Genomic DNA, 11,047 nt, shown 5'->3' with positions numbered 1-11,047 from the left:
TTAGTGGGACAAGTTTTTATATTCTTTTTCGCCGGTTTCGAAACATCTGCAACGACTCTCAGTATGACCATCCATGAACTGGCTGTTAACCCTCTCGTACAAGAAAAATTGTACGAAGAAATTAAAATATTTCAAGAAACTAAAGGCAAATTGTTGTACGAGAATATAAATGATTTGAAGTATTTAGACTGTGTTATAAATGGTAATTCAACTGCTTAATTAATACCTAGATTTGGCTCACGAGGTTACCGCCATGTGGCGTATGAAATCGACTACCATTATTCCGATAGTCGTATCGGTAAATGGACTGATAGCGAAGAGCTTCGACCAACATCTTAAGAAGCTCTCGCTACACAGTTGGATTAAGGGCCCGACACAAAAGGCAGTTATCCTAGAAACCGCGCGCATCGTGTGAAGGTTCCTGTCTCTGCAGCCCTGACCACTGGTTGTTTTAGTCATGGGATTCAGCAGCCGGTGGTGTTCTGTTTTTAATATAATGTGTTTTGTATATAGGTATATAAATAACAAATTATTAAAAAAATATTTAAACTCCTTTAAGGCCGGCAACGAGTCTGCAGCTCCTCTGCTGTCCATGGGTGTCGTTAATCACCTCGGTGTTCCCACCGCTCGTTTTCCCCCTTTTCTTATAACAAAAACATATTAATGATTTTTGATGCTTTTAGAAACATTACGAAAATGGTCACCAGCTTTAATAATGGACAGAGTTTGTACAAAGCCATATGAATTGCCACCACCGCGTGAAGGAGGTAAACCGACCAAAGTAAGTATTGTCATATCATCTTAATGTGTTCTTTATCTACGAGACCTATTAAATTTAGCCGTATTATATTTAGTTCTGAACGAAGTCATATTTTGAAATTACAGTTAAATCCTGGAGATTACGTTTATAATATGGTAAACTCAATTCATCTTGATCCAAAACATTATCCTGAACCAGATGTATTCCAACCTGAAAGATTTTCCGAAGAAAATAAACACGAAATCAAGCCATTTACGTTTACGCCTTTTGGTATTGGTCCACGTACTTGTATCGGTGAGTTTTGTGCAAATAAAATAATTATTATATTTAGTAAACACTAGCGGTCGCCAACGAGTCTATCCGCGCTGAATTAAACAAAAAAAAACATAATTAGTAGCATATGTGTGCTTCCAGACTATTTTTTATTTGTAAGCCAAATTTCATCGAGATCCGTTCAGCCATTCTGGAGATATCTTCATACATCCATCCATCTAAACATTCGTACTTATATCTCCATGTTCATTTATTTATCTTATTCTTAATATGGTACATTTCATATAAAAAATAAAAAACAAAATATATTATTTTGAAAATAGAACACCACCGGCTGCGGAATCCCTTGACTCAAACAACCAGTGATCAGGGCTGCAGAGACAGGAACCTTCTCACGATTCGTGCGGTTTCTAGGATAACTGCTTTTTGTATAGGGCCTTTAATCCAACTGCATTTATATAATTATTAAGATTAATATTATTTACATTAAAATCATTGTGTGAAAATAAAATATTTGTCTATAATGCTGCTTCATAATATGTTTCAGGAACTAGATTTGCAATACTGGAAATAAAGGTGTTAATTTATAACATCGTATTAAACTTTAAAATATTAAAATGCGAAAAGACCACAGACCCAATACTGTTGCAACCACACGAGTTTAATATATCTGCCTTAGGAGGGACATGGGTGAAATTGGAAGCAAGAACACAACAATGATGTTTTAAGTATAATCTGAGATTCAATGGTTTTAAAATAAATAAGTAAATACATACTATTTGCAACTTGTAAGAAATATAAATAAAGATTGCAAAATTATAACGTGTTTTATTTTATCCTTCTTTGTTCTTTGTTTTAACCATCATCATCAGCTCACTATAAGTCCCCACCGAGGGGCTCGGAACCTACCCTAAGTAAGGGGCGATTAGGCCATAGTCAACCACGCTGGCCCATTGCGGGTTGGTTGACATCACACATATCTTTGAATTTCTTCTCAGATATGTGCAGTTTGCATCACGATGTTTTCCTTCACCATAAGAACGTCGGATAAATGTACATATGTGAATCGGAAATGGAAAAACACATTGGTACATGGCGGGATTCATACCCAGGACCTGCAAATTGCAAGTCAAGTGCTTAACCCCTGAGCCACCGACACTCGCTTGTTTTAACCAACACAAAGAAATATATGAAGAAGATATTTACTTACAGTTACAAAATATAAACATGACCAGTTATTGTAAATATTGTAATTGGGTTAATTGCTGGTTGTTAATAATATAAATAGAAGATTAATGACATAGGTCAACGTAGGAACAGCGGAGATCCACAACAATAAAACAAAATATTTTAATCTATTTACTAATTTGAATTTTATTGTTAACACCTAAGCGTAACCAATCGTGATGACCCAATAAAATGGTTCACCTCTGTAACAGTCAAATGTCAATGTATTGGCCATTATTTAAATAGACTATTAACGGCTGTACCGACGTAATATGGTGGTACAAGTTATAAGGGATTGTGTTTCAGAATTATTTTATTTTAAAATAAGAAAAGAAAATCAAAATTTAAATATTTCAACACAAAATTAATAGCATATTGTCAATACAAATGAGACGGTGAACCCATAGTTCGACAAAGTATACAAGGGTAAGTAGTAGAGCATCGGTGACACAGGGGACAAGCAGTGAAATTGCAATCTGCAGGTCCTGGGTTCGAATCCCCTCATGTACCAGTGTTTTTAGATTTACATATGTACATTTCTCCGACGTTCTTACGCTGAAGGGAAACATCGTGATGCAATCTGCACATACCTGCGAAGAAATTCAAAGATATATGTGAAGTCAATCAACCTGCACTGGGCCAGCGTGGTTGACTATGGCCTAGTAACCTCTAACTTGGGTAGGCTCCAAGCCCCTCAGTGGGGACGTATACAGAGCTGATGATGATAATGATGATACACGTAAGAATAATTAATTCCCGCTATCGCTTGTGAATTGTAATCCGTTATCTCAACTACAAGGGGTGATATGACAATTTATTCAACAAGAGTACAACTACGTCTTAGTTCGTTAGTGTTCGTTGGGATATTAAGCGATATGATCGTAGAAATTTTAATATTCATTTTAACATCTATATTAGTGTATTTTATATACACTTATAAACGTGTCCATTACTATTTTGAAGAGAAAGGCTTGAAGTACAATCCTGGTGTACCAATATTTGGAAATATAATACGCAGTACATTCTTAAGGAAACATTTTGTTGAAGATATTGACACGATATACAAAGAATTTCCAAACGAAAAGTAAGTATCATTTATTTTAATAAAACGATTCTAATTTTACTTATAACGTAAAACTTCGAAAGGAAGAAAGCCAGATAGACTATAATCGAATATTTTTGCGAAGAAAAAAATCAAATTTAATTATGTCAAACTTTTTTCTTGTCGATGTCGATGGTTTACTGTGATCTTGTAGGTGTTTTTATTGTAAAATATTATGTATCGAATATCTGACATAATTTTGATACATTAAACAATAATTTATATTTTGTATTTCGTCTCAATCGACCTCTAAATAAATAAATAAAATGTCAATTATTTTAAATTAAATCACATGACTATCGATGGCAGGAAGATGATTCGGGTCATGTAACAATGATGTGGCAGTGACATATTTAGAGGTCTATCGTGACCCTCCCATGTTAGTCTAAAAATAAATTACATACCAGCAAAGAGAACGATCACACTGAGCCTTACATGTTATACTTTAAATATTGAAGAAATAATTGATAATAAAAACTTTTTCAACTTTCATCAAGTTTTAAGAATTCTAACATGAATAAACAGAAAAATGGAAGAAAAGATTAAATGAAAATTATGTTTTATAACATATGAACAGATAATTAAAATAATTATAATTTGAAAAAGATAACCGTAAATAAATTTAAAGTTTTTAAACAATAATTAAGGTAGAGCCCGCTTTAACATCTTCGCACGAATCGGCTAGGCTCGCCCGGTGAAATACCACGACCACACAGAAGACAGGCGTGAAGTGGAAGCAATTCCGTTGCAGTCTGATGACTGTTCGTCCCGGAGGCCTAATTTAGTCCTCTTTCCCTTCCCACCCTTTTTCTTTAAAGGAAAGGATAAGTGGAAGTGGACTTTCCGGATGAGAGGATGCATGGAAGGGGAAAATGTTTTCATTCTGTGCATCCTCTCCTCCGTCGATTAAAGGTGGGCAACGCATAAGCAATTGCGTATGTCTATGGGCAACGGTCACTTCGCTATTTTAGCGATTTCAGGTGGCCGCTCGCTCGTTTGCCACCTTATAATATAAAAAAAAGATAGTATCTTATGTACCAATGATCATATTTTTCTAGATATGTTGGCTACATTGAAGCTATTACGCCTGTTGTCCTCATTAGAGATCCAGAGATTATCAAACATATTACAGTAAAAGATTTCGATCACTTTGTTAATCACAAGGATTTCTTTCCTGAGGAAATTGAACCTTTGTTTGGCAGCAGTTTGTTATTGATGAAAGGTAAGGTTCAATTCATCATCTTCATCAGACTCACCGTGGGTTTCCGAGACAAAAATCCCTGTCTACACCATATTATATTTATTTTGTCAAAGACAAATGACGGGGATGACGATATATTTTATATAGAGATACTAGCTGTCGCCGGTGACTCCGTCCGCGCGGGATTAGAAATAGATGTTGGCCGATTCTCAGACCTACTCAATATGCTCACAAAATTTCATGAGAATCGGTCAAGCTGTTTCGGAGGAGTATGGGAACGAAAATTGTGATACGAGAATTGTATATATAAGATTGGCGTCAGAAACCAACGATAATGTGTTTATAATTAACAATAATAATGATAAAGCTGGAATGTACTTATGTTATCTTTATATATTTACCTATATAGTTGATATATAGTTTATATATGACTGAACTGTTCAGAAAACAACAATAAGATAACAGCCCTTGTTTGTTTTGTATGCAAGTGCCTTGAACTTTACTTTGTTTTGACTAGATTAAAATATAAGCAACCCAATGAATGAAGTAAATGTACTATGATTAGACAATGAAAATTAGTTTTAGTTATATGTTAAAACACTAAATTTTATGGGACAGGGATACAAAAGAAAAGCTGAGAAAAATCTTTTTTTCTAATCATCATCATCATCATCAACCTGCCCTTATCCCTATCGAGGGTTGGCACAGTATGTACTATTCCTCTATACATCTCTATCAGCCGTCATATCCGAGTCTACCCCCTTCTTACGCATATCCTCTTTCACACAGTCATTCCATACTTTTTTTCTAATCTTCACTTTTATAGCTAAGTTTTAAAAAATTTGTAAGCGTTGTTACTAGTTTAAAATATTGCGTTTTTTTATCAGATAACAAATGGCGAGATATGAGAACAACTTTAAGCCCCACTTTCACTGGTTCCAAGATGCGACACATGTTGCCGTTTATGATTGAAATCAGCAATAACATGGTCAATTATTTAAAGGGTAAGTCCACAGTGAAAACTACATATAAATATTACTAGCTGCCGCCTGGATTAAAAAATGCGTATAAAATTGTATAAAAATCTATCCAGCCATTTCGGCGGATAAGGTAACTGACATTGTGACACAAGAATTTTATATATAAGATTTAAACAGTCGCTTATTTTAGCTTTTTCATACTAAATATACCCTGAGCGGATCCCTTAGTGATCATTTAAAGAAAGTGCCGTAGTAGTTTTAATAATTTAATGATAAATTGGTTTCAGATCACACAAACAAAGACCTTGACGTGTCTGACCTGATGAGACGATATACAAATGACGTCATCGCTTCCACTGCGTTCGGCATCCAAGTGAACTCGGTGCAAAATAAAGATAACGATTTCTACAAGACTGGACAAGCGATGTTCAATATGTCAGCACAACAAAAGTTTAAATTCTTCTTCGTAAACCAGTTCCCGGCGCTTAGTAAGGTAATAAACTTAGTAATATTATAAATGCGAATGTTTGGATGGATGGATGTTTGTTAGAAGGTATATTCAGAACGGTTCAACAGATCTCGATGCAATTTGACATAGACATAGAACATAGTGTGCAGGTACCCATAGGCTACTTATTATGTTTTTTTATTCCGCGTGGACGGAGTCGTGGGCGACAACTAATCGATTGATAAAACGACTAAACCATTGCAAGGTCCTTTTTTATTTTTTTGCTACGTTTTTTTTTGAAAAGACAATATTCTTTAACTATTGTGTTCTTTACATTGTATATTTTTTTCAGCTATTAAGATTGAGAATTTTTGAAGATAAATACACGAAATTCTTCGAAAATATAGTAACTACAACAATGGAACACAGAGAGACACACAATATACAACGACCTGATATCATACAACTGTTAATGCAAGCTTATAAAGGTGAATATTATTAATTATTTGTACTAGCTGTCGCAAGCAACTCCATCTGTCCGTTGTAAAAAAAAACACGATTAGTCTATGTGTTCTTCAAGACTATGTTCTACATTTATGTCAAATTTCATCAAGATCCGTTCAGCCGTTCCGGAGATACCTTCAAACAAACATCCATCCATCTATCCAAGCAATCACATTTATAATATTAGCAAGAAGTAAGATTTATTCAAACTGAAATAAAAATATGGATACTGTAAGGCGATACTTAAAATCATAATTGGTTTACAATAAGATGTTCCGTTTTGATTGAGTTTTTTTTATTATTTTTTTCTAGGAAATTTAAAAGCTGAGGATGGAGATTCCAAAGATGAAGTCGTCATAGAAGCGGAAAAACTCAAGCGTCAAAGTACAGGTAATACAAAAAAACGTGCCACTTTGTTTTAATAGAACAGTACGACCATTAAATCGATATTAAGCAGAAAACATTTGAAAGACGCAAAAAAAGACAACGCCATCTAGGGACGCGCGAAAAAAGCGTCGCTTTATAATATAAAGCTAAAGTACGACAAATATGAAAATAACTTATCCTGCAATTTTTGCAGCATAATTTATTTTCATAGTCCCTTTTGTCTCGCAGATGTACAATTTTCTGTAAATCTATTATTTTTTATGTTTAATTTATATTTCAAATATGACACACTTGTAGAATAAAATATGTCATACTGTGACTGCTGCGACTGAGACGAAAATGTCAAAGATAAAGCGAAGTGACAGAGACGGAAAGACAGACAATAAGGTATAGCTAGAAAGAGAGAGAGATACGACACCACCTTTACTTTTCGTATGTTTTACAGAATGGTCACAAAGAGAATTGGCAAGCCAAGTGTTTATCTTCTTCCTCGCCGGTTTCGAAACATCAGCAACAGCTTTGACAATGTGTATCCACGAACTGGCAATCAATCCGACGATCCAGGATCGGTTGTATGAAGAAATAAAAACGTTCAAAGAAAAACACGACCGACTTACATGCGACAATATCAGTGATATGAAATATTTGGATTGCGTTATTAATGGTACGATTATTAGTTTTAATTAAATTTTATAATGTCAATATGTTTTTAATAAGTTATATTATGTACGTATGCGTTTTATGTGACAATTGCTTTAGTCGGGTTTTAGTTGTCGATTCGTATCGTTACAGAGACATTGCGCAGATGGGCTCCAGCTTTGATTATGGACAGAGTTTGTACGAAGGCTTACGAACTGCCCCCACCGCATGAAGGAGGGAAACCTTGTAAAGTACGTATTACTGTTTTCAAATATCTTAGTGGTTCGACGTGCTGCGCAGTTCCCTCCCCTGTAACAAAATCTAATTTGAATATTTAACTGTAAAGATATTAATGTTGTATATTGTGAAAAAAAAGAACAGAAAAGTACACGATGGTTCATTTATCTCATTTTTTAACTATTTTAATTACAGTTAAATCCCGGCGACGTAGTATATAACGTGGTGAATTCCCTACATCTCGACCCAAACCACTACCCTGACCCTGAAGTCTTCGATCCGGACAGATTTTCTGACGACAGGAAACACGAAATCAAACCTTTCACTTTTATGCCATTCGGTATTGGACCTCGAGTTTGTATTGGTGAGTAAAGAGATATGTATAGGCTAGTCACATATATACTAATCTTTAAACTGTAAATGCCTTAAACTTTAAATGCCTCCTCAAGGCAAACAGTGACTACTCAGTCACAAAAAAAAAAAATATATATATATACTAATCTACAAATATTAATATCTCTATACTATATTCTGAAGATAAAAAAATACGGGAATGTTTTTTTTAAATATACCAGGATTTTTCAAAAAATTAAATGACTCACTTCAACTCTCAGAGTAGTTTTTTAGTCACTTCAACATAGATTTAGTATGAGAAAACCTTAAGTGACTGCTTAAATGACCAATCCACTCAGAGTGAAACCATTAGAAATCAAGTAATCTAGTAAAAATGTTAATCTTTTTTTTGTTAAAATATTAATATTTCTTCTACCATTCCAACTAAGCTCTACGCTCGGCTAGGACATGGTTTACCACACTAGGCAGGGTTGGAACCCCGACCAGAAATCCGTTCCCTTAACCATTAGGCTATTGGCGCTTAAATCTTCATTGTAGTACTTTTGTTCCAGGATCCAGATTCGCACTATTGGAGCTTAAAGTGTTGATCTACGACATAGTATTGAACTTCAATATATTAAAATGTGAGAAAACGACAGATCCGATTACTTTGGAGCCTCATGACTTCAATATTAAAGCTGCAGGAGGAACTTGGGTTAACTTAGAACGTAGATGTTAATATTTGTGGACGGCAAATATATTGATCTTATCCATAGGTTCCCAAACTTTTTGTCGTCTTTTCGGATTCTTACTGGTTTCGGTAAATCTTGCTAAATTTCTTCTTCAACATTAAAAGCCTAATGTTTATTTATTACTAGGTCATCTGTAGACCAATTTTTTAATATTTTTACCTTTAAACTTTTTATAAAGGAAAAAATAAACGTATAAACAAAATATAGAAGTATTGTATTAATTTCTTTTTAAATAAACATTTGTATCACTAATTTAGTTTTATTATTTACTTAGATATAATGCAACGATAACAAAATACTACGATTTTAAAATTAACCACGACACACAAAATAATGAATACAAACAGGGTTAAAAGGTAAAAGGTATAAAAATATGCTGATATGTCTAGGGAGTTGTGCCTTTAAATCAGTTAGGTTGTTAGTACGTAATTTGTGAGTTATTTTAATGTTAATTCATTGGCGAGCAGCGGCGATGCGACCGCGTATAAATCCGTCCTGTCGCCGCTTTGTTGTGGGACCCATTATAATCCTCATGCCGGCTACTGAAATATTTTGCTGCGCTTATGAAGGGAGATTTAGGACAATCAGAATACACCAGTAAAATATCTAAAATTGTATTAGGATTAGAAATTTGTTTTTAAATATAAATTGTTCATGGCATTAATAGATCTGTATAGACATGGTTATGGTAGGCCCTGCCTGAAGTCCATTTTCTATAACAAAGTATTTAGATGTTTACCTCACAGATTAGACCGTGCTTGTTTTATCCCGTACCTTAATTTGTGTGTCAACCTATCGCCATCTAGTGGTGAATTATAAAATAGAAATTACGTGAAATAATATTTCCTTTATAAGCTATTTCCTCGAAATATAACCGAACCAATACAATTTGCTCGGCGCTTCCGTCAGCCGGCAACTTTCCGCTACAAACGGTAGCTAGGGGCGAGATAACCGTTGACCTCATAAAATTTTATTTTACAGTTTTACAAACTTGCTCAGACTTGCTTTCACGATGGGAGTACTTTGAAAAATATCTTTTTTAACTTACTCGCTTTCGCTAATGCACTCGTGTGGGAGTTAGCGTGCCATAAGTTGAGCGAAGCCGTAAATTCTCATATTATTTTAATGCTAGATAATTTGTCAAGAGAAAAATATATACTTGATATCTAATAATTTAAATAAATAAGAATCATTATCATTAAGGTTCATTAGATTCTAGGAGCAAAGTTTTTCTCACTGATACTATTAAGACTGGGAGGATTATGGAACTTTTATTTATTATGACCAAAGTTTGACGTTTGTAAAGCGTCAGAGATACTTTTTTATAAAATATTACGTAAGTCGAAATAAAAATACCAGTAAAAACTTCCCGCTATAAAATAAACTTTGAACATCTGCGGCCTAAATTGGCAATACGCCACAGAAACAAACGCCTTCCTTTAATTCTTTAAGTTTTACTCTTCATCTAATTTAACGTAATTGTCACATTAAACTGTATGATTTTATATTTCTATTTTAAATAGTAAATTATATTTGGTTTCTGAGACCAATATCTCAGTACAAAACATATCGTCATCTCGGTCATTATCTGACAAAAGATAATATATGTATTATATTTAAAGGTAAAATATGTTTCAAAAGAGCATTTTGGTATCAGCATCCCACGATTAGAGTTATAGCCGCTTTTTTACTTATATTAGCTGAAGCCCGTGACTCTCCGCGCGGTATTAAAAAAAACCGCAACTAGTATGTAATAGCCATATTTCAGCATTACCCGTTCAGTGGTTCTGTAGATATCTTCAAACAAACATACATTTAAATTCGCATTTATAATATTAGTAATAATTAAGATTAATAAGGTACATCCATGTTAGTTAATTATATTGTATAATATAATATTTTAAGAGTTAGTAGAGCATTGTAAGTTTGTTCTGTATTCATCTAGATGGCGCTGCGGTAGCGGCTGAGTTGCGAACTGAGCCGCGGTTGGCAACTTACCTTGTTACTAACATACTTCAAGACAAATTCGAGTTTTCTTCAATACTGAGACTATGTTATAACTGAAACTTAACCGGACTAACTTTTATAATGAATCAGAACGTTAATAAATCTTGTTCATAAATCATAGCATATTTTCCATTCCATGTTTTTTTTTTAATTAGATTTTTAAGAAATATTATATCTTCTTGCCTTCATAACTACTT

At 34.0% G+C, this 11,047-nt stretch overlaps 2 protein-coding genes across 2 annotated transcripts in view; both read left to right on the top strand.

The window, feature by feature from the left end:
* The window catches only part of LOC106121393 (probable cytochrome P450 9f2), a 5,957-nt gene extending 4,130 nt beyond the window's left edge, over positions 1 to 1,827 (top strand). The window contains exons 6-9 of the mRNA XM_013317053.1: positions 14 to 202; positions 684 to 781; positions 886 to 1,054; positions 1,581 to 1,827. Of these exons, the coding sequence (XP_013172507.1) occupies positions 14 to 202; positions 684 to 781; positions 886 to 1,054; positions 1,581 to 1,753 (629 nt within the window). The 3' untranslated portion in view covers positions 1,754 to 1,827. The remainder of the gene's footprint in view (positions 1 to 13; positions 203 to 683; positions 782 to 885; positions 1,055 to 1,580) is intronic.
* A 1,283-nt stretch (positions 1,828 to 3,110) lies between these two features.
* LOC106121392 (probable cytochrome P450 9f2) lies at positions 3,111 to 9,032 on the top strand. The gene is made up of 10 exons (XM_013317052.1): positions 3,111 to 3,344; positions 4,421 to 4,584; positions 5,451 to 5,567; positions 5,831 to 6,036; positions 6,344 to 6,479; positions 6,808 to 6,885; positions 7,328 to 7,546; positions 7,675 to 7,772; positions 7,954 to 8,122; positions 8,664 to 9,032. The coding sequence occupies exons 1-10, from the start codon at positions 3,136 to 3,138 to the stop codon at positions 8,828 to 8,830; spliced, it is 1,563 nt and encodes a 520-aa protein (XP_013172506.1). The 5' UTR covers positions 3,111 to 3,135; the 3' UTR covers positions 8,831 to 9,032.
* Positions 9,033 to 11,047: the final 2,015 nt, after the last annotated feature.

The sequence above is a fragment of the Papilio xuthus genome, unplaced genomic scaffold (assembly GCF_000836235.2).
Source record: "Papilio xuthus unplaced genomic scaffold, Pxut_1.1 DF826945.1, whole genome shotgun sequence".
Lineage (NCBI taxonomy): Eukaryota > Metazoa > Arthropoda > Insecta > Lepidoptera > Papilionidae > Papilio > Papilio xuthus.
The sequence above is the reverse complement of the archived record's forward strand: the minus strand, read 5'-3'. Positions and strand labels throughout refer to the sequence as shown.

Bases quoted from the DNA above. Each gene is read 5' to 3' on its own strand.
- LOC106121392 (XM_013317052.1), top strand. From the start codon at position 3,136: ATGATCGTAGAAATTTTAATATTCATTTTAACATCTATATTAGTGTAT. The intron at 7,547-7,674 runs GTACGATTATTA...GTATCGTTACAG, and splicing joins TTTGGATTGCGTTATTAATG to AGACATTGCGCAGATGGGCT. The intron at 7,773-7,953 runs GTACGTATTACT...TTTTAATTACAG, and splicing joins AAGGAGGGAAACCTTGTAAA to TTAAATCCCGGCGACGTAGT.